At 47.7% G+C, this 23,338-nt stretch overlaps 2 protein-coding genes across 4 annotated transcripts in view; both read left to right on the top strand.

Annotated features, from left to right (window-relative positions):
• Positions 1–5,846, top strand: part of CRACR2B (calcium release activated channel regulator 2B) — a 45,977-nt gene extending 40,131 nt beyond the window's left edge. For both annotated transcript variants that reach the window (XM_059475120.1, XM_059475117.1), the window contains exons 15-18: positions 264–378; positions 1,836–1,943; positions 2,662–2,738; positions 3,746–5,846. In XM_059475120.1, the coding sequence (XP_059331103.1) occupies positions 264–378; positions 1,836–1,943; positions 2,662–2,738; positions 3,746–3,830 (385 nt within the window). In that variant the 3' untranslated portion in view covers positions 3,831–5,846. The remainder of the gene's footprint in view (positions 1–263; positions 379–1,835; positions 1,944–2,661; positions 2,739–3,745) is intronic.
• A 3,308-nt stretch (positions 5,847–9,154) lies between these two features.
• The window catches only part of CD151 (CD151 molecule (Raph blood group)), a 31,945-nt gene continuing 17,761 nt past the window's right edge, over positions 9,155–23,338 (top strand). The window contains exons 1-2 of one of the 2 annotated variants that reach the window (XM_059473797.1): positions 9,155–9,237; positions 22,377–22,497. The gene's annotated coding sequence lies outside the window, so the exon portion shown is untranslated. Of the gene's footprint in view, positions 9,238–15,113; positions 15,238–22,376; positions 22,498–23,338 lie in introns of those variants that run through there. The other variant, XM_059473796.1, reaches the window with a different exon arrangement.

Raw genomic sequence — 23,338 nt, 5'->3', positions numbered from 1 at the left:
ACCCAAATAGATTCATCTGCTTCTTTCTTTCTGACCTGCAAAGGTCTTCCTTCTTCCTTTCTCAGCACCGTGCGTTGGCAAGATTCCCACTTACCCATGGCTGCCTGGCCTGTCTCAAAGGTGCAGGGATGTGCCACCTGTGTGTAGGCAGCAGCCCTGAGGGACACATCACACACAGGTGCTGCCAGGCCCTGCAGAGAGCCTGCACTGACAGACAGTCCCAGCCGTGGTTCTGAGGGTGCCTTTGGTCTGTGTGGGCGCAGGTTCCGGAGCGTCACCAAGCAGTACTTCCGGAAGGCGGACGGGATCCTGGTCATGTACGACATCACGGCCGAGTGCTCCTTCGTGGCCGTGAGGAACTGGATGAGCAGTGTCCAGGTGAGAGCGGGATCCGGCCTCCAGTGTTGCTGCTGCTCCCTTGCTCCAACACTGTCTGGAAGGGACGTTTTTCAGTGCCCCAGGAAGTCCTGTTGACCTTGTGAAGCTGAGTTATCAAAGCAGATGCCTGTGCTGGTCAGTTTGGAACCAGAGGCTTTGTGTGGAGGGTAACAAAGGCAGAGGTAGCCCATTAAATCAGGGAGGGTTGTTTCTGTGGCAGAACATGATGGGACCTCCTAAAACAGTAGTGTGGGTTTGTAAGCAACCCATGTGCAGTGGCTACATCTTCTAAACATGGTCACATCCCACCTGTGCTCAGGCAGGGAGCTCTCCTGGTGTCTGGCCTATGCACAGGAAAGGGAGATGGTCCTTTTTATTTCCTTTTTTATTTTAAAATTTGGTAACAATGTATTAATACTGCTGGGTTTCCCCCTGTTTTTTGTTTCCAAACACTCACTAAAAGCATTTATCTGTGGCTTGTATCTTCTTGGGGACACAAAAATACCTCTCTTTAAAATTTAAATTAGTTGTGTGTAGATGATCAAGAGGTGAAGGCAAATTTTCAAGGGCGGTTTTGTTTTGATTGTGCTGAGTCTCAAAAAACCCAGATCTCAGTGGAATGAGTAAGTATAGGTTGGAGGATTCTATCACTGTTAATTTCCACAAGCCTGTTGGGGAAAAAAACAACCACTTATGTCTTTGGACTCTAAAAGATCAAATGTTGGGATCTTCAAAACTAACCAGCCTCTGAAAATCAGGTTCCTTTCAGGAGGAAGTTTAAACTGAGTGCACAGAAAATCAAACCACGTGAAATCCGTATATTTTAATCTGTCTCCTTTTCCTCTCCCCATCTGTGCATTTATTTTGTTTTGAAGCTGTTCAGATTTTGTGTGCCATGCAGAGCACTTGAATGTGAAAATAACTTTGAGCCTTGTTCTTACTCTGACCATGCTCTAGTGAGCCAGTGGAGCTATAGAAAGTTTGACCAGAGGTAAGGGGCTCCAGGAATTGCCTAGGAATAACAGTCCCTACAGAGACAGTTTACAAGGGATGAAGATTGGTTAACTTGTTTGGCCAGTGGATTTTCAGCAAGGGATCATTGAGTTTAGGACAGCACATCAGGCACTGTACTGCACATACAAAAAATACTGAGCTTATTTAGAAGATCTGCCAGATCATAAATTCCAAAATGCCTATGGGGCAAGGTGCTTTTCTTTAGGCTTCTTGTTTTCCTGAGAGGCATTTAAGTCCTGTCTCTCCTCTGTCACTGTCCCAGCTCATACCAAACATTTGGAATGTTACCCTAGTTCAAGCTTCCCTTCACAAATCCCTGGGGCTATTGAAGGAATTACCCTTTAATGGGCCTGATCCTGCTGCCTCTGAAGGTCTTGTTTGCTTGGGCTGGAAGGATCTGCTCTGAGGGGCTGGGTCTCTAGGGGTCTTTATTTCTTTTGCAGGAAGGAATAGAGGATGGAGCTGTGGTGTTTCTGCTTGGAAATAAATTGGATGCTGTGCAGAGAGAGACCCGGAAGGTGCCCAAGGTGGAGGGGGAAAGGCTGGCGAAGGTGTGACTCAGTGCTCTGCTGTTTGACGTGCTCTGCAGCCACCCTCCAGCTGTGAGCAGGGCAATCTGGCTGGCAGAAAGCCCTTCTTGGAGCCCTTTTCCAGTATGGTACCTTCCCTCTCCCTCCCACCCCCTGTTCCCTGTTTCTCCAATGTGGACAGGTCCCTCTGGTCCAAGGGAGGATGGGGTGGTGGCCTGTATGTGGCAGACGGTGGCCCTTGAGCAGGCTCACTCTTGGGGCTTGATGCCTCATTACAGCTTTTCTGAGGGGAACGTGCATGGCTGATTTCACATTTGAGGGCTCCCTAATGCAACATCCTGCCTCTTTCCTCACCCCCTTGTCTGCTTGCCTGCTGGAACCTTGGCCCCTGGGTTGGGGGAGACAGGGTTTCAAAGGCTTCCTGCCTTCTGGACTTGCAAAAAAAGGTAAGGGAATCAAAGTACCCTGGACAGATGTTTTCTCTTCCCAAACAACTCCCCCAGTGCTCCCTTCTGGACACTCTGACTTGGCCCCCAATGCTGAAAAAGCATTTCCTCCTCCTGGGTGGGTGAGCAGGATGTGCACCCAGCAGGGTAGCAGCCACTCTCCTGGCTCCATCCAGTGGCTCTTGGCAGGGTTCCTGGGGACGAGGGTGGGCCAGCTCCCAAGGCTGTGGGTGAGTAGTGGTGACTGGGGAGAGCTGGCAGTCACTGTGGGTGCTTGCTGTGCTCTCTGGCAGGAGTACAAGGCTGTGTTCTACGAGTGCAGTGCCATGACTGGCTACAACATCATGGAGCCCATGCTGCACATGGCCAGGTCAGTGAACACGAGCTGTCACCCTGGGACACTTCCCTGGCTGGAGGTGACTGGTGTGGGCTCCCCTGGGGAATAGGCAAGGAGAGGGGGGTGTGAGAGACTGACTTTCTGTCACATCCCAAAAGAGACCTGACTCCAGGTCCTTGTCTTTTGTACCTGGAGAGCACCAAGTGTACACTGGACTCTGCACAAAAAACTTCACCTGGTGGAACTGGCTGTTGCAAGATTAGGAGTTCAATTTGAATATTTAATCACAAAAACCTTGAATACTGTCCCAGATTTTAATCTGGTGTTTTCAGTTTGAAGTCTTCAAGCAGCTCTAAGGGTTCTTTCTCCCCTATCTTAATAAGCACGGTACAGACTGAGCTATTTTAGTGGCAATCATTTTAAAAGGAGGTAAGATACCATCCAGCTGAAAGAAATTTGCTCTAAAATTTTTAGTTAAAACAGGTAGTTTTTGGAAAAAAAGTATTTCAAATCTTGCAAGAAAACTATCCTTTTTTTTTCCTTTTATCTCTTCACATCCTCCTGCATCCTATGTGTTAAAGCCACAGCAGGACTTAGCTGTTCATTAACTGGATGGATTTACTTATCAGCTAGATGAATCACATCTCCCATAGTATGTGCCTTCAGCATGCTTTATTACCATGGTGCTGCCCAAGATGGCCCAGACAGGTGGAGCCAACAACCCAGGATTCTGACAGCAACAGGGGATCTTGGGAATAAGGCACAGACCACTCACAGTGGGGCTCAGATGACTAAGCCATGGTACCTCCTCTTGTATGTGCCCAGTTTATTTCCCTGTTCCCTAGAAATCCATGCTCATTCTCTGTGTGTGATTTATCTAGCCCATCTTCCAGAGAAGTTCAGTCTTTGGGCCTGTCACTTCTTGCAATCCTAAATGTAAATCCTAAATGGCTGGTGGAGAGCAAAGGGCAGAGGCAAATGCCTTGGCAGGAAGAGCTCAGTAAGCAGGTTGTGTTCTTGATCCGTGCTGTTCTTTCCAGGTTGCTGACAGCACAAGAAGACAGACAGAGGGAGAATGCACTGCAGCTGGAGGATATCAGCAGGAGGAAAGGGTGCTGCATATAAAGCACACCAGTGTGTCAGCAAGAGACGTGTGCCAATGCTGTATCATGAAGCTGGAGGTTCCTTTCAAGCAAGCTGAATTTGATGGTATCAGCTCTCTAGAGGCTTGGGATGGTATCAGCTTTTCCCAGTCTGTGAATTTTGAGGCATAAATCAGGGCAAAATGTGCATATTATCTGCACTGTTCTACTTCCCAAGTCTGCATGCAGCCCTGGTCTCTAGAGGCCTCTGCTTCTTTGGGGGAATTTGGCTGGTCTTAGCTAGCAGCACAGACTGGGCCTTCGGTCTGGAGAGGTTGGTTCCCTGTAAAGGGATGAAGACTTGTTCCTGTTCTTTCTGGCAAAGAAGTGACCTAGCAGCAGAGAGCAGAGGACACAGTGGGTCTATATTAAATGGCATTTCCATGTAATAGAGAAAGATATTATTTTAAATTTGGGCTAGCTCTAAGAAGTGATCCATCTGTCTCAGAGGGAAGCATCTCCTCTTGGTTCTGCAGTGGCAGTGCTCAGCTGAGAGCCTGTTGTGGTGAGAACACTTCCACCACTTCCTGCAAGATCTGGATTGGGCCCTGGATTTACTGCAGCATTTGGCTGGACTTGTCGATATTGTAGTTAACAGATGCCATATGTGGTCTGATAGCATGAGTCATCCCACTGGCTTTCATTGCTTTGTCACCCTTATGGACCTTTTCACTGTCCTGTCCTATGTTTACGGAACACAGAGCTGCTGCCCTGGGACCAGCAGGCGCTGGCATGTGCTGCTGATTCATGGCCCCTTGCAGGAGCTGTCTGTACAAACCAGGGGAGCCATATAGAGCCTGTTTTAAGGCTGAATGCTGCCTGTTTCCTCCCATTCTCTTATCCTTTCCTGAAGAATCTCCAGCAACTTGGAACTGCCTTACCCTGGAAGATCCCACCAGAGTGCTTTCAAATGCTTCTGGATAGAAGCACAAGGCAGATGGCTGTGTGAAATGTACCTTTTTCTCTTGCAGGGACCTTGAGCAACAGCCTCACTTGACTGGTGAAGGGCCTGAGTAAGAGCCAGACTGAATCTGTTCCCACTGGGAAGGGGCCTTTTTGTCACTAAGGGGTGGGGCAAAGCAGGGCAGAGGTAGAAACTGTCCCCAGAAGTGTTCCTGTCACCAAAGCTGCCGTGGTGCCTGGGCATGGAGCTTCTGGGATGTGATGCTTTCTGGTTTGCAGCTCAGCAGCTCTCAAAGCCTTGGGATTAAGTGAGATTTTTGTTAGTGCCCTTTCCCCTTTTGTCTTCAAGGCTGTTTCTGTATGTGACTCTGACATTGTAGGCACAAGATGTGATACTGCAGCTGTGACACAGCCCCCAAACCTTGTGGCATAGGCAAGGCCTGTACTTGTCCATGGTCTTTCCTCTCTTGGGATGAGGCAGTTACTCTCAATGTCTGTTTACTGCACAAATTTTGCTGGGAATGTCCCAGGCAGGAAAAGTGCTCTGAGCCACCTACAGACATCAGCATTACAAAGAATTTCCATGGCACCTCCTAGTGCCCTTCTGATAGAAAACAGGAAGTTTTTCTCTGGAAGAGCAGGATTTCTGAGTAAAAGGAAGAGCTAAAAGTAGTGAGATCCTGCTCAGTCCTTACTCTTGGCTGGCTGTGGCTCACACTGTTTAACTGTTCTAATGCCTTCCAGAGACTGGGAATGAGAAAGCTACAAGAGGCCCTGAAGGAACCAGGGTAGCTGGTGAGGAGTCTGGACTAAGACCTACAGTGCTGCCAGGGGAACTGCTCATGTTTGCAAGAAGTGATTTTTGGGAAAGGGGAATCCAAGCTAAGGTGTTCTGAACCTGTGCCTCCCACGCTCTGTACACAGCACACCCCAGACAAAGGTGTGAAACACAAACATGGGCCAGTTCTGTGTATTACCTTTATCAGTGCTGTCATACTGCAAAGGCAAGAACCAGCAGGTTCTTTCAATGTACAACCTTAAGTATGTTTTCTTAGTGTGCAAACAGTACAGGCAATAAAGAAATGCTGTCTTACAAGTGGTTGTGTTGAGAGATGTTTTACAGGTGCTGCAGGAGATCAGCCTCCCATCGTCAATCACTGATCCTAGTGTGACCTTCCCTTCTCAAAGCTCAGGAAGTGGCCTCTCCCCCATGGTGGTACACAGGGGGTCTTACAAGCAGGGACAGAGTTAACCAGGAGCCCATGTCTTGGGGGTAGCTCAGAAGAAATTAATCTCCAGTCTTTTTTTTACCTCCTTTAAGCAGCCAGAGCCTGTCCAGCTGATTAGGGAAGCACAGAGGAAAAAAGGAAAGACACATCCAGTGTCTGGGAGTATAGTGCTTTCAGACAGGGATGGGTTCTCACCTTGTTACCTGTATCCATAGAACTAAACCTTTATTTTATTAATGTCCCATGCATCCATTTCACTAGAGTTAAGAATTTGGTTGCCTTTAATCCTTGTGCCCTGGCATGGCTCCAGCTGGATGTCCATGCATTACGGAACTAATCACTCTGCAGTTTTGACCAAACAAATTATTACTCATTTCCCCTGCTATAAACTGATAGCACAAGTTCCTTGTAACATATATTTTTTGTAAGCAGGAAAGGGTGGATTTTTGTGTCAAGGATGACAAAGTGGCACAGAATTTGAGTAGGCTGAGCTTGGACAACAGCAAGCAGCAGGGTTGGGGTTTATTACTGGAAAGTCTTTTGTTGTCTCTCAGCACAATCATTAAGTGTCCTCTTGCAAGACCTGGGGTATCTTGCTAGTTTTTAAACCTGTCTGTTATCAGATCTAAATGAGACCAGAATTTCCAAAAAGTTCTTCATTTTACTACATCCCCCTTTTTTATCAGAATCTCTCCTGCCTCTAAATGGAAGCTTTGGGAGCAGCCACCCTTTGTAAGTGACTGCTGGAAACTGTAGCATAAATGCAAATAATGAGATATCCTGAGGAGGCATGAGATGAGGAAGGATGCAAAATAAGACTGCCTGGGGGCTTATACATTCACCATATTGGCTCCAGCCTCTTAGTGAACAAGTGACTTTTTGCACATAATCTGTAAGGTATTTTGGAATCATATCACAAGAAAGGACTCTTCTTACAGCCTGGGAAGCCTTATCCTGGCACATGCAACAGTGCACCTGTGTACACAATCAGGTGTAGGGGTAAAAGCAAAAAAGCCAGCTGCTCTGATAAGTAGCCATGGCCCCACAAATCCCTGCAGGCCAGCAAAGGGACCTCACTCTGCTTTGCTTTCACTTGTCTGTCTCATGTCAATATGCTAAGGGTAAGCATAAGAGGATTAGGCTGACAGCATCTCTTTGAAAAGCCAAAACAGGGCTGAAAAGAGAGCATTAAGCCACAGTGTTAAATTTGAAGCTTTTCCACAGGACAAATGCAGAAATTGCAAATGTTTGAGATGTTGTTTTCTAGTACCTTCTTTATTCCATGTCCAAGGGACCTTTTCCATTTACATACAATTAATGAGTTCCTGTTATGAGGATCATGCAGTCACCCACACATTATTTTCTGTCCTGTCACCTTCTTCTATGTAATTTCATTATCTTTTTACTTGTTGATTGCTTAGACTATGAACATATATATTTGTTGCATTAATAAGTAGATGGGACTCAGTTTCTTCATGCAGAAAAGTCAGTTCTTTATTCACAAAGCTTATATTTATAGGAAATAGCAGAAGGCACTTAGACCTAATTGGCTAACAATACATTTACAGTTTATTGGCTGGTAAATGACTAGGCTGTATGTCTGCCAAATCTCTCTATATTTGGTTAGTTTACATATTTTGTTCACTGATTCCTGTGGGACAGATTTCTTGTTTATTACCGGTGCAACTTATTTTCCTCTCTAAGACTAAGTTGTTATGCAAACAGATTCTCCAGATTTCTTCACTTGGGAACTTAGCTAGCTGCACTTAGAAGAAGTAACAGGCCAGCTGGTAATGCAGCAGAGCAAGGCCTGATTTCATAATGCCTTTTTTTCATAATATCTTTACCTGCATGCAACATATATTGACCAAATACTTCATCTGCAATTATAAATGTATCTCACAGTCCATCATGCACCTTCAAATGCTCTGTTTGGCAATAGACCCAGGCAGGGCCCTGCAGTTCAGAGCTTTGTTAGGAGGTGCTCATTACTTCTCTGGCTATTGATGAGTCACACGGAAATTTTGCTTGGCGCGGCTACAACAACCCGGCTCCAGCCTCTCCAGCCTGCAGGGCATGTTTATATACATATGTATATATATGATGCTGCAAACACTGAAAATACTAGTCCACAGGAGACCTGACCAGGTAAAATTAGTCTCCTCAAGGTAAACCAGTATCTGCAGTAAAAAGAAAAAATCTATTACTCCAGCAATAAACTGAGAATGTGGAGGTGGGGGTCCTGTGGTGTATGTCGCCTGTACCTGCAGGCTCTCCCAAGCACAAAGAAGCACTTGTGCCTGGTCGTGCCCATTTACTGGCCCAAGTCTGCTGGGGTGGGGAGGTTATGTGGTTTCCTCTTTGGACATGAAATCCTGGACATGGCAAGAAGGCCCAGTGTGGCTACGCAGGGCTCCACCAAGGAGAGGCGGGACCCGGGCAGGGCCCGGTGTCTCTTGTGACTCCCATGTTCTGCCACGTATTCCCTGAAACAAATCTGTCACTGTGCAAGCTGATCCCCCAAGGCTCTGTTTGATCACTTGGTTCTCCGGCAGCTCTGAGATAAAGTGAGCTTCGTCCTTGGGAAGCATGAAGTGATTTCTGAGTTGGGCACATGCAGAAGTTAAGGCAAGTACTCAGGAGGTTCTAAACTGGCCTCTCCATTCCCTGCCAGCTCTCCTCTCTTCATCCCACTCCTGCAAAGCCATGCGAGGCCACTCAGCCATGGAGAGGACGCCGGTGTTTTCCCGGGAGCATCCCTCGCACAGGGCTGCTGCTTAGCACAGAAGTATGCGGGCTGTGGCTCAAGTGAGGTAATGGGAGGATGAGGCAATGTGCCAGTCAGGGCTTGATCCTGATTTACAGGGTGTTTCATGGAGAACACTTTTAACAAGCAGATCTGACGCCTTAAAAAAAAAAAACAAAAAAACAAAAAAAAAAAAAAAAAAAAAAAAAAAAAAAAACACAAAAACCCAACAAAAAAGCCGCTCCATCTGGAGTTCTCTGTAACGTGTTGCCTGCGGCAATGGAAACGGCAACGTGAGCCGCAGGAGCCGAGAGCCGCGGTTGCGGACGGCCCAAGCCGGAGGGCCGGGCCGAGCGCGGCCGGCCGCGGGGGAGGTGGCCCGGGCTGGGGTGGGCCGGGCCGGCCGCGCCCCCCTCCCGCCCTCCGGAGGGTTTCTGCCGTCCCTCCCCGCCTGCTCCCTCCGCGCAGCGCGGCAGGTCGGGGCGTGCGGCGGCGCCGAGCGGCGGCCCAGGGTGAGGCGGAGCGCCCGAAATGGCGGCACCGGTGGGACGGGGAGGCGGGGGCGCCGCGGCCCGGGGGAGCGGGGCCGGGGAAGGGGCTGGGGCGGCTGCACGGTGGAGCCGGGCACGGCGCGGCCCCGGGCCCCGTGGGCGGCAGCGGGGCCCGGCGCTCCGTCCGTCCCTGCCGGCACCCGGCACCCGTGGGGACCTGGCCGCGGCCACCCGACCCCGGCTCACCGCAGCCCCGCTTTGCTTCCCCTCCAGCGCCCTGGGCATTGCAGGGGCTTGGCCCTTGTATGCTTTGTTGGTTTGGGTTTCTTTTCTTTAGAAAAGTGTTTTAACCTGTTGCGGGTGATGTCATAAACTTTGCACAGCCCGCGGAATTAGTAAAGGTGTTCTGAATGTTGCCATACATCTTGTAAAAGGATTATTACCCACCTCCGCCTTTTGTTCAGGTAAATTTCCCTGTTGTTCAAATAAAGAATTGGCCTTTATGCTGGGCTTGCAGGACCCTTGTAGGCGGACGAGGGGGAGAACGAGCGCTTGTTTACCGCACAGTCCCGGCGATTTTCTGTTCCCTTCTTTTTCTGGAAGCTGCATCAGATGGGGAGCTGGTGGCAATGAGTTATTTCTGCACCGTGGTGCTGCTTGCCATGAGGAGTCTTTACTAGTAGCTTCTTCTTCCTGTCCTCTCATGAAGAACATAAAGTGCGGTAATTTTTTTATTTTTAAAGTCTGACTTTTCCTGAGGGCTTTTGTAATCAACTTGTTGCAGTATCCTGTTGAGTTTTAGCAGTGACAATGTCTTTATGTCAGGCTACTCGATAGCATCCCCTAAATTCTGCCCTGTTTCACTTCCTTTGTCCTTCTACAGTGCTTCCTTGGCTTTCTCTGAGTGATGCCCTCTAGAAAAAGGGTTGCTTGAAATAGCATCACCCAGCAGTTTTGAAAGATGTCTCCTTTGAGAAAAGACATTTCCTTTGTGACATGCATGTCCAATGCCAAGGTTCTTAGGGAAGCTTTGGGTGTGATGGATGGTCTTACCAGCTGGTATTGTGGAGGCTGAAGAGTCAAAGAGTCTCTTAGCGTGCCACCAGTAGGACAAAGATCCATCCCAGTTCTCCTGCCAAAGGACTGTCTGGTGGTGGAGGGAGCAGAGTGAGCTGTTGCTGAGCTCATGGTAACTAGAAAAGTCAGTGCAGAAGTTTCAGCGCATTTATATTCTCTGAAGCATTTTGTGTGCCTGGGACAGGCAGTTCCCAGTCTGTGGATTGTTGGAAGCTGGGGTGGCATCACTTGTGCTTTATGCATCTGGTGGCAGGTCCCTGTCACAGGCACAGGGCTGGCTCACACGGGTGAGCTCGGGTTTGCCGTAGCTGCTCTGGTGCCAGCACTTCTGTGTCAGATGCCCTTGCTGGCAGCTTGAGCTGCGAGCTGGAGGAGGTGGCAGCTTTTGAGCTCATCCATGTAATTCACCTCAGATCACATCCTTGCTCTGTGGTTTGCTGATGGGGTCTTTGAGTTCCCAGCCTGTATTTACTTCTGGTCATATGCTGTATTTCTCCAAAAAGTGTGCTTCATTCCAAACTGTTGCTTGTGTTCATTGCCCTGTGGCTTCTGCGGTGGAGAATGACTCCCCCAGTTGCCTGCTAGAAGTCCTGGCACTCCCTGCTGTGTGCTGGCTTCAGGGATCAATGAGAAGATGCCTTTTCTGAGTGCTTGAAATAATGTTCCTTGTGTGACACTTCATTTTACTCTGGAGTCTGAGGTGGTTAATCCCTCTTGTGGTACATTTTGTGAGAGTTTAACCAGTTAGTTTGGTTTCTCCTAACTCAAAGCAGGTGTGTTAAAGGGGTTTTATTTGCTGCTTGCAGTGCAGTGTCCGAAAGTTTCTCTCTTTGGGTGTGATACATTCTTCAATAAGGGGGTGGAAGAAAGCTGCTTGTATTCCCTGTCAAGCAAAAATGCTTGGTGGGAGTGGCTGTAAAGGGCTCTCTTTTCCCTTAGGAACTTTCTAGCAGGCCTATCATTCCCAGCAAATAAAACTTGTATCCTGACTTGAACTGTTTCCATCACACATGCACAGAAGGCAATAACTCCCTAGCTCTTGAGACAGTCCTGAGGGAGTTGATTAGAGAGCTGTGTCTTTTCTAGCCAGGTTATCCCACAGGCAAATTCACTTGTTCCCTCTACACAGTTTGGCTTCTTAGCTCAGGAATGCATTGAACTGTTGGTTATGGATGGAAGGAAGATGTTTGTTTACATGTTACATGTGTTTGTTTGTGTAACATCTTTTATCACCATGTGTGATAGTCTGCTTGTGGCAGACTATCCTTTCTGGCATTTCCAGGTAATTTGATCATTTATAAAGCAGTCATACTGTCCCTCTGTTCTTCTTGTGCCTTCTAAGGCAGAAGCTTAGAAAGAAAAAATTTGACAGCTTCTGAAAAACAAAAAGGGTAGCTGTGCTTTTTCATGTCCCAGTTTACCATTACTATCCCCAGTGGCCTAATCAGCCTTGTTCCTTAAGCCTCCTGAGGGGATGTTCTACCCCTCAACTCTACTTTCTGCTCTTGAGCTCAGCACTGGGTTATCTCCAGCTCTCCTTGGGTGTGTGCACTGACAGCTGAGGTCATGGAAAGCCTGAGGGAGGGGTACTCCTGGAAATGACAGCTCATCTCAGCTTCTCTGGCTTTGAGGAACAGAAGCCTAAGTCTCCTTGGTTGTTTAAAAACCTTCAAGATCCTAAGGTACAGACCAGGTCTCCTTCTGTCTCATTCACTCATACTGCCTTTCAGACACTGAATGTGGTTTTTCTTTGCCACAGCAGAGCTGAAATGAAATAAAGTGTCACTGTAAAACCATCCCATTTTCCCATCCTTTTTTGTACGTGCATTTTGACAGAGCTTTTCCCCAGGATGGTGACCATCTTCCCAGTCTGTGAGAAATGTGCTTTTCCCTGCTACCCTGTCTGAAGCCAGGGTGTGGAGGGAGAAATGAGGGATGGCAGGTGTGTGGAATGGGGATGAGGTGTTCTGTCAGTTCTGTGGAATGTGCCTCATTCCATCCCTCCCCACAGCACAGGAGCTGTTGGCTGCCGGGCCCTCTTGGCAGGGATCTGCCCTATAGTAGCAGCACTGCTGATGGGCATCTCCCTTCAGTGCTCCTTTCTGTCCTGCCTGCCAGACTCCTCTGGGTGTGATCTCACAGCCTGGCATCCTGGGGAGTGGATTCAGGGAGTCCTACTAAGTCCTGTGTCCTGGCTGCTGGCAGTCATAAAACCCTTGGCAAAATGAGCAGGAGGGTGATGACTATTTTTTCCGCTCCTGGAATTTCATGGCTGAGTAAGAGATATGTTTTGGGGTCTGGACATTTGGGTGTGGCCAGCTTGGTCCACGTTTCTAGCCTGAATTTCTTGTGCTGGTTGGGCAGTTATGACCCCAGTCCAAGCTGGAAAACTGCTGTGCAGCTTTGTATGGCCAGAGTGCAGTAAGCTCAACATGGCACTGAAAGTGTGTCCTTAGAAGGATGTAAGCATGAATTGATGCCATGACATGCCAGCTGGGCTTGTCATGGCATTACATATATATATATATATATGTGTGTGTGTGTGTGTGTATTTCATGCATGCTGTTGAAGCCAGTAGTGGTGGACATTATTGGAGGCAGGATACCAGTTTAGTGGGATAAGGAAGGACATCAGGAATTCTGTTCTGCAGCAGTTGAGGGAGGGTCCTTGGCAGCTGTTTAAATTCATTTGGGTGCTGATCTACAGGCACTGTCTGCAGGGTGCAGCCAGGCAAATACACACTGTGTAGCTCTGATGGACATTGCATTGCCTGCATCCCTGTCAGCTGCCATGGAGCTGCCTTTCCTTCCTGCTGAGGTGAGTGCATCCTAGAGGGGAAGTGTGGAGGATGTGGGGTGTGGCATGGCCTCTTAAGAGAGGTGGAAATGAGATGCGTGGGAGGTGCAAGAGAGGATGTTGCTCAGACCCACAGGTTGTTCCTGGTGGCGGTAATGAGGCTTCATAAAGAAAAGCCGAGGCAGAAGTCGGCGACATAAAATGTTTGGCATTGACCATTGTTTCTTATCTGTGGCTGGTGCCAGATTTGGATACAAAAGGAGCAAAGTTCACTTGTTCAACCCAGGTTTTCTTTGCTTTTATAAGAAAGAAAGTAGCAGTGGGGAGCTGAGGCAGTGGGAAGAGTTCTGAGTGCCTGTGCTTTGGTGGAATCTGTCCTTGTAGCTGTGATGTGGAAGATGGATGCTCTTAAGGCATGGTGGGGTTGGGCTGAAATTTGCAGCATGTTTCCCAGATGTCTCTGCCACTGTAGGAGAGGGGGAAGTTTAAAGGAAGAAACACCCTTTGAAGATACTGGGGAGGAAGATCTGCTGTGCTGTACAAATGGACAAGGTGAAAACACATCTGATACCTCACCCTAGAACACTTCTGCTCCTATGGGGAAGAAGTGGACAGGAGAAAGATCAAGCAGATGATTACTATTTTGCACTATTGGCATTGCATAGTGGAATAACAGGTGTGTTTTAGAGTCTGGGCTACATTTGAATCTTGCTGATCTTGCTGGACTGTCCAGTCCCAGCCAGAAAAGTGCTGTACAGCTCTATAGGTGCATCTCAGACAGCAGTGCAGTCAGCTCAACACAGACTGAAAGTAGTCCTTGGCAGCTCTTTCAGTACAAGCATATGATATACCAGCATAGCTGGAGGATGAACAATGGATTAATTGGCTCATTCACTAATGAAATTCAGTTAAAACTGGGACCAAGAGTGGTTTGGGCTAGGAATTACTGTGGGAGGTAGGAATTAGTGTGGGAGAGGTTTCTGTTTTGTCTGGAGTGAGTGGCTGTCCTGTTATCTGCTAGAGGAGCAGCCACAATGCCTCTGTGGTTTTTAGGGAGTACCCTCACTGTCCATCACGGTGCAACAATAAAGAAAATAAGGAGGAAGGATGGTTTTGGTGAAATTTATCTCCTATCAGAGCCAAGTGGCAGATAGCAGCCATGATGACATTTCTGACATGCCAGGCAGTGAGCACGACTTTTGTAGTGTCTGACAAGGCAGGCGTGAGTCATGGCTTGTGAATGTCAGTACTTCTCCGTAGCTTTGGTGGAATCCAGAAGGGAGGAATTCATATCCCACATCTCACCCCCACACTGCCCTGGGAACAGAGATGGTTGGCTCCTTTTCTCCATGGTCAGTGCTGCATGCAGAGCTCCCAGGGAGGTGATGGGGAGCTGTGTGTGCCATCACAGGGGTGTACAGTGAGAGCAGAAGCCAGGCACATGGACACGTGGGAGCAGGAGAGCATCTCCTGGTTCTGTGTTGGGTGCTTCATGCAAGGAATGTGTGGATGGGAAAGTGTTGGGCTTTGTGCTTGTGGTTTTGGCTGTTGAAGCAGGGAAAGGGTGAGTCCAGTCCTGTGTGGAAGTACCACTTGCTGAAGAGTTGACCTGTGGTTGATTGCAGGTTCCCCCTTGTATGTGGAATTAGCCCTTTTCCATCTTTGCTGGGAGACTTGGCTAAAGGTGAGAGGTCTTCTGGAGGTGAGGAGACATCTGGTGTGGTCTCCAATGTGCCTTGTCCACTTGGAGGGTTTTTTAAAGGACATATTTCTTGTTATTGGGAGGATCTCCTCCTATATTTGGGGAAGAAGAACGGTCAGGGTGGTTCCTGCACCTTTGAGTCCCAGTTGTCGGGGGTTTTTTCCTTCTCCTGGGCAGGGAAAGAGTGCATGTGTCTGGCTGAGCTCATGTTTGAGGAATGAGGCTGTGCTCAGCCTCAGAAATGGGCTCTGGAGAGACAAACAAAAGCCTGCTCTGTCCATTGTGCTCCCCACAGGGCTCACCTCTGGTGTATGCAGTGTGTCTGAGACAGGAAGAAAAAAGGGAGCTTAAATCACTGTGCTTGGACCGGGACAAGATCTCGTCATTGCTGACTTCACCGGGCTGTTTGCCCTCAGGCACTGTGGAGCCGTGCATCCTTCTCACAGGTGTGCTGCTGGAAGCCTGGAGGAGGGAAAAGCAGGCAGTGGAGAGGAAAACCTCTGCTTTCACTGGTGTCCTGAGCTTCTTTGGCTGCAGCTGTCTCCTTGTGGAAGAGAACCCCCTTGTAGGAAAAAGGGTTTTATGGTTTGCTACTTCATAGAGAATTGTAACAACCTTTTAAGAAAAAAAGAAGGAGCTTAGATGAGAGCAGTGAGAGTAGCCAAAATAAATTCTTGTAGTTACATCAATGTGATTCTTATCAATAACACATTTACAAGGGGATAAGTGGGAAACTGATTTCTCTCTGTATGAGGGCATAACTGCTGTGAATCATCAGTATCCTCATAATTTCTGACACTGATAACCATGTGTGGCCAGCTCTGGTCCCCTCTCCCTGCATTTTCCTGCCCTGGACTGTCAGAGGTAGAACACTCTTTTGGCTCAGGTGAGTAATAGGAGGAAAATTTTCTGTGCTAAAATTGACCTGGTTATCTCCAGCATCGATTTTAGGGTTTTTCTAAATTCTTCAAGAGCAAGAAATAAGTTTTGTTTTCTGGGTTCCTCTATCCTTGTCTGTGCTAGAGGAACCTCATTTTCACAGTGGGTATTTAGTATTGAAGATAGTGACTTGGTTTCTTCAGAAACTTTTGACTGTGTTGTTCTTAGATTTTCTCTTGGGTATGTTTTGCTTTTAATACTTAAAGACTTACTGAGAGTCTTAACCTACAAGTGAGCTTGCTTTTCCCCTCCTGCTCACTAATGGCATTGGGTGAATTGAAAGATGGATAATGAGTCTGCCCAGCAACGGAGAGCAAAGTGCTCTGCTGCTTTTGCTGAGCTCAGAGAAGTCTGGATGCTGGGGATGTGCCAGTTATGTTTTTAGAGGCTCCTGAGGGAACAAAGTATGGCTTCTCCCATCTCCTGAGGTATTCTTGAGTCTTCTTGGTATTTGAGGGTTATTCCAGGGTAGAATGTGCTACTGTAGAATATAGAGTGGACTGTTTCTAGACTTTAAATGTTAAGCTTTAAAATAACAGGAGATCAGATGAGATGATAATGGTTCCTCCTGACTTGAAAATTGACCTCTAAGGTGGATGGGGTGGTTGTGGGGAGGATTAAGTTTCAAAATAATTTTAGGCTTTCCTTTGTTGAAGCTTCTTCATAGAGTCCTAAGTTAACAGGAGGGTGGTTTGGTGGAGAAATCCCCTTCAGCATTTTCCTGCTTCCTTTGAAGTCCAGCTGTTTTGTGCTGGCATCTGTTAGAACTCTTTCCCACTTTCTTTTCCTTGCCAGCTGTAAATGAAGTGGGTGATTACACTGTCATGGTTTAGCCCCAGCCAGCAATTATGTACCATGCAGCCACCCCTCCCTCATGCCTCTGCCCTGATGGGATGGGGTGAAGAATCAGTAAAGTAATATAATTAGAAGTTATGGATTGTGATAAGAGCAATTTATCAACTGAACCAATGTAAAATATAATGATAGTAGTAATAATTTTAATAATACCAATAGTAGTAAAGAAAAGGAGAGTGAGAGAGGAATAAACCCCAAGAAACACAAATGGTGCACAACACAACTCTGTAGCTTGTCCCCAAGCAGTGATGAGCTCCAGGCCAGCTCCCCCAGTTTATATTCTGAGCCTCACATTTTATGGCATGGAACATCCCTTTGGCCAGTTTGGATCTGCTGTGCTGGCCATGGACCTTCTCTGGCATGGAACATCCCTTTGGACAGTTTGAATCAGCTGTCATTCTGTGGCATGGAACATCCCTTTGGCCAGTTTGGATCTGCTGCCATTCTATGGCATGGAACATCCTGAGCCTGACATTTTGTGGCATGGAACATCACTTTGGCCAGATTGGATCTGCTGTCCTGGCCGTGGTGTTTTCCTTCCTGTGCACCTCCCTAATGGCAGAGCGTGGGAAAGGGACAAGTCCTTGATCTCGAGTAAGCACTGCTTAGCAACAACCAAAACATGTTTGTTATCAACATTGTTCTCATAGTAAATCCAAACCACAGCACTGCACCGGCTACTGAGGGGAGCACGGACTGTATCCCAGCCCAAACCAGGACGTACACTGAGACAGACTGACCAGAGTTGCTGTGCTGATTATGATGGCTCTGTTCCCTTCAGGGAGAGCTGCCCTTTGCCTGTGCCTTTGCTCGAAGCTGCAGAGAGGAGCAGAGCGAGCCCAGCTCCCCGTGGTGCCACGGGCACAGCCAGGTGTTTCAGGGCAGCCGTGGTTGCCGTGGGCTGGCGGATTTCTTTGGAGCGCAGTGGTGCGTGCCGTGGACCCAGGGACTTCTTTGCAGCCTGTCTCATGCTGCCAGCCCTGGGGAAGGGCCAGCCGTGGACCCAGGGAGTTCTTTGCAGCCCATCTCCTGCTGCCAGCCCTGGGGCAGGGCCTTGCCTCCCGTTGTTTATCCACATGCTGGTGCCTCCCAGTCAAGTTTGCAGGCTGCTCTAAAAACAGCTGCGTAAATGATTTTGGTGGAGTCATTAAAACGTGCTGCACAAGGGCAGGGCGGAAGGGGGAGGAACGTTTTATTTTTGGCTGGGAGTTGTTTAATTTTACTGAAGAACGATCCTTTTCAAGGCAGCCTTATGCAGCGTTAATTGAGCATTGTTTCCAGCACTGCTCCTATAGCAACAGGAGAGAGACAGGTCCTATGAACTTCGACTTACAGCTCTGGGAAATGAAATGTCATTTAATTGCCCTTGACTGTTCTTGATATTTGATCTGACTCTAATAAAGTGATTTTAGCTGTGGAGAGGAATATAACTCCTCAAATCGTTCAGTGACCACTTCAGAACACCTCCAGAGACAATGTTACTGGGGATACATATGAGGACTGATGGACAGAAGAGATTTCTTGTCCATTCCTGGTGCTGCTGTTAGAAAAGTGGGTATTTCCAGATGTGAATGTTCCCACATGAGGATATTCTGTGTAGAAAGGGAGGCTCCTGAAGTTGTCACTGGCATCTGTGGCTGCCACGATGAGGTGAGAGCTGCTGTTGCCCCGTTCTGTATCTGCATGATGTTCCCTTTTCTGTCTGTGTGCCAGGGCACTGCAAAGTGCATCACCCCATTCCTGGTGCTGCAGGTACCTGCTCCACTGCTGGCATGCTCTGGCATGGCTGGCACCAGTCCTGAGCTAATCAGCAACAAGTCTGAAGCAGTAAGAATGTTAACCTTGGTTTCCCCTGCCAAATCCCTTGTCAACTGCTTTTAAAATACGATTTTAGTGGAGTTCACTCTGAGGCAGGCTGCCTGGCAAAGATGTGTGGGATGTCTCCAGAGAGTTGCTTTCCTTCTTTGCACCACAGAAAGTGAAAACAGGAACAACTCACTCAAAACAAAACAAGTTTTGTACAAAAGCTAAAGTTGGTGTGGATTTTTGTGCACCTCTTGCTTTGTGCTGTTTGCAGTCAGGTGTCTTGGGCACAGGCAAGGCAGTGAGTGCTAACAAATAACTTGAAAACTTCATGGTTTATAGCTCTGTGTTGTGCATTGGTCTTCCAGGAGACAGGACAGCTTGGCTGCTGGAGGATGGATGTTGAGGAGGGCAGATTTACCCCTTCTCTCTGCTGGGGGAGGCACTTAATCTCTCTGTGCTCCTGTTATAACCTGCTCTCTTTTTTCTTTATTGGGGTGCTTTGAGCAGGCAGAGGACATTTCGGGCAGTAAGATTATAGAACACTGTGTGATTGAGAGGCTAGAGATGTACCTTGTGGTAGCACACAAATTGCCGGCTCTCTCTTCCAAATACTGCTGCATAAGTTTTTAACAGTGGGATTTTAAGCCCTATGATTTGTGAGTTTGGTGCAGTGAAGATGACAATCTGCCATGGGATATGCACCTGACACTGTAGGGAGGTAGAAAATCTACTGGCTTTTAGCTGAGCACCTTTTCAATGTACAGATTTATAGGGAACAAAACCGCACTGAGGCTGCAGCCAAATTTTGAGTGACTGTGTAGTAGCTACAATGCAGCACGTGTTCTTTGGTTAGTCTTTGCCCTCAGCACAAACCACTGTGTAAAACCCCAGCTTTTTGCAGAGAGTGAAAAAATGGTTATCACTGCTACATTATTTGGAGAGTGCTTTGAATAGGCTTTGTGGAGGCTGTGAGGATTTCTATCTTCCCAGGACTTTCAGTGCTTGTTGACTTGGTTCTAGTACTGGCATGGCTACAGGGCAGGGAGGTTTTTTGAGCTCTCTCTGAAAACACTGAGAACGCAGTGGCTTTGCTTCTGAGCACTGGGCTCAAAATGAATGGGATGAATAGGAAGATAATGAATAGGAAGGGATTAGGCAGAAAGCTGATTCGGCACAAAATGTTTTGTTTAGAAATGTGGTTTAACGCTACTGGTAAATTCTCCAGTGCGGACAAAGCCCTGCTTAAAAATAAAAAAAAAAAAAAAAAAAAGGAAAAGAAAACCCCAAACAATGCCCATGAGCAGAGTTGGGAAAACAGAATTTAAAGTACCAATAGTGGGTGCAGTGAAGAGTTTGCCTTGTCTGTTGGCCGACCCTGACCTATCTGAACTATTGCTCCTTGTTGTGTCAAACCCTCAGTGCTGTGAGCGCTCTGCAAACACAGCCAGGCACTGATTTCTGCAGCTTCCAGTGGGAGAAAAGAGAAGGTTATTGTTCCTCTCCTCAGCTCAATGACGGGTGAAGTGGTTCCTGTGTATAAATAGCGTGAAGTGCTTTGGGATCCTTCAGGATAAAGGAGCCTTGTGGGATACAAGAGGAGGTTGTTTGACGCAGAAGGAGTTTCCCTTGGTCGCACAGTGGGTGCTGGTCTCTGCCTGCCTTCCAGCTCCTGATGGGGACTAGGTCCTTGGAGGGGGCTGCTTGTTTCCCTGCTTTCCCACTTGTGGGAGCAGGAGACATGGGCTTTGTGCTCTCAGGTTGTGGCTGACTGAATGTTTTGTCAGGGAAGGGCTTTTTGTTTGCTTTGTAGTGAAACAGTGCTAGGGTACAGACACACAGTCCCAGGCACGCTTGCTCGCTCTTATCTTTCTCTCTTATGCTTTCTTTTCTCAATGGTTGTAAAATTGGTTTTATGCCAAGGTCCTTGTTATCCTCAGGGATCCTGCAGCCAGGCATTGCCTCACCCAGTTTGGCTAACCCCCTCATAAAACACTTAATTTGCAGGTATGTGGGTGGTGCTGAACATGTAAATCCTTGCTGAGTTTGAAATTTATGCTTGTTGTTATTTATGCTTCAGTAAGCCCCTCCCCTGGAGGAGTAAACAGTCTTGAAAATATGAGTGAAAGGTCTGAATGCTCTTTTCTGGAGAGACAGCCTTGTCTCAAAGAGCAGGCGACTGCTCAGGTGTATTAGGCATGCAGCTCCTGTCTGGATACTAGGCTCTTATCAAAATGAGCAGGAGTTTGGAGGCTGCATCTCTCTTGAGGGGTATATTCAAAACACAGCACCTTGAGGCAGAGCAGAAGAAAGGAGGGATTTGGCAAGCATTCTGAGGGGTGACAGCAGGGCTGTTGTGTGCCCATGGAGATGTTGCTTTGACACAGACTGTTGATACGAGATCCTCCCAGACTCCAGAATGGGAATGAATTTACCCTCTCTCAGTTCTTTGGAAAAGTGCTCTCCCAGTCAAGAGGTAGGGTCAAGCAAGGTCTGCCAGAGATGTCAAGGAGGAGGGATTACGACCCAAATCTGTTCTGTGTGCCTGTCCCCCCTCTCCCCCCTGAATTTAAATGACAATTTAAATGACAGCTTTTCCTCCTTGGTTGATGCCTGACTTGTGTTTTGCATTCTCCCCAGTCCAAGGCACAAGTACTTTGACTTTGCAGCATGTTCCAAAATGCTGAGATGGAAAGCAAAGCTTTGAGCTTTGTGTCCTGGGTCAGCTTTCCCTTCTGAAAAGACAGGAGTGTGGGAGCTGCATGAAGCAGATGAATAAAGGGCAGGGCACTAGGGCTGGTCTTGGAGAGTTTGGGCCCAGCCTCAGGAGGATTAAGAACTATTGCTTGCCTTAGGTGACTGTGCCTTTTCTCCTCCCCCTAGCTCCTCATGAAGTTCCTTTATCTGACCTTTAATTAACAAACCCAATAACTTTGTTTGGCCTCTTTCCAGTGGTGCCAGAAATGGAATTTCTGCTTGTTTCTCTGAAGAGTTTTTTGTGGTCTAGAGGCTGTATAGTAATCAGCAAATTTCTGGCTCTTATTGGCATCATTTTTCATCGGGAATGGAAGCAGGGGTAGTCCAGGCTGGTTATAAAAGAAGGTGTGTTGTCCATTCTGGGCTTGTTTGGGACCCTCTAGCTTAGAAAAACAGGGGAAAGAGAGGATGCCAGAGGCCATTTCCAGTGCAGACTTCAGCAGCCTAGCTGCCTCCACAGAAGTGACAAGCCATGGGATGACACACCAAGGTCAGAGGGATGGAGTGCTAGCAAGGGCCCTCAGCCTGTTGCTCTGCCACGTGCTGGGTACACTGGAGGATATTTCTAATGAGGTGATGTGGCTGACAGCCCAGGTGAGGAGTCTCTGCCCTGGTACACTCAGTGTGGGCAAACAAATGGGAGGACCTGGAAGCCCCTGTGCTGCTAGATGGCCACAACCTACCTGCCATGAGTGAATCTTGAAGGGAGGAATCCCCTGACTGGAGTGTGGCTATCAGTGGCTACGTGGCTTCATATCAAGGGAGAGCTGAGGAAGGAGAGAGGGTGGGGTTGCCCATGACCAGGTTGAAAACTTGATCACTTCAAGGCACTAACACCAAGGAGGGCTTTGCACTGCACAGACGGATCTTCCCGAGCTTTCTCATGGAGTTGCTTTCAGGTCTTTTCTATCAGAATGAGCTGTCATTTTGTGTACACAGCCTTGACAGAATTGATAGCAGCGTTTACAGGATGCAGCAGTAAATACAAACCTGTTCTGACAGCTTTCTACCAGCAGAAGATGTTCCTGCTCCCCCCTGCTGCAGTTAAGCTCTTCCCTGTTATCCAGTGCACACTTTGCACTTTAATCAAATGCATTCATGAGAGTTATTCTGAAATCATGGGCTCTCTACTTAAAGGACTTGATGGCAAAGCATATAATCATATATTGATTTCAGAATAGTCTTTGGCATAGTTCATGATTCCCTGCATCTCTCTTCTTTTTTCCTTCAGCTTTCTGCATTCCTAAATCCAGCAGCAGACTAGAGCCAGCAAGAAGAGAGGGGGTGGAAAAAAGCCTTTGAAGAGGACTGAACATTTGCAGTGGTGCTGTCACCTGCTTTGGTGGTGAAAGGTCAGTGTCAAGAGTGCTGATCCATGTTGCCTGTCAGTTTGGGGTGGATAATGGCACACGGTGTGAATTTGCCCTCTTTACCTGCAAGCTTTAGAATTCCTCTCCTGGGAAGGCTTTACTTAAATTACTTTTAGCTGCTTTCTAGCAGCTGGAGGCCCTTTCTGAGGATGTTCAGAGGGGTAGGTAAAGTGTCAGTGTAATGTTTTCATCTTACAGAGAGGGAACTCAAGAGGGGTCATGCTTCCAAAGGCTGGAGTTTAGCCTTGACGAAGAATGTCAGTGAGTTTGCTGAAGATTAAAGTTCTTGGCCCACACCTGCACTGCACATACCAAGGGAAGGATGTCTGCTTTGTTTGCTGATGGCTGCCAGGGTTATCTGGCTCAGCTCACATCTCTCCAGTGGAACATTTCCCTCCAGGCCAGCAATGTGCCCAGTGGTTGCACTTTAGTTACAGCATAGGTGCAGTGGGATTTCCTGCAGCAAGGCTTTCTTATGTGCTTTGGCAAAGGTGTTAGAAGTTTCCTAAGTTGTGGTGTATGAGTTATCTGTAGAATAGTTGTCACTGATGTGTTGGATACCAATTTGCTTGCTATCACTCAAAAATCAATACTTTTAAATAATGATGCTTTTAATGGCCTGAGAGCTATTCATTTTCTTTGGCATTGTTTTCTTCCCCATCTGTCAGATGCTGCTTTAGGGCAGGTTGTGCAGAAAAAGCCTGGAGGCCTGGCTTTCTTTGCTGTTTAATTGAGTGCTGTTACTGTGCAAGTTGAGGCAAATGTACCAAGCAGTGTCTGGATGACTAAATAAATGTCTATCCAGCAGGAGTGTGTGTGTGTG

Source organism: Ammospiza nelsoni, chromosome 6 (assembly GCF_027579445.1).
Source record: "Ammospiza nelsoni isolate bAmmNel1 chromosome 6, bAmmNel1.pri, whole genome shotgun sequence".
NCBI lineage: Eukaryota > Metazoa > Chordata > Aves > Passeriformes > Passerellidae > Ammospiza > Ammospiza nelsoni.
Note: the sequence above shows the minus strand (reverse complement) of the source record. Positions and strands in the feature narration are given on the sequence as shown.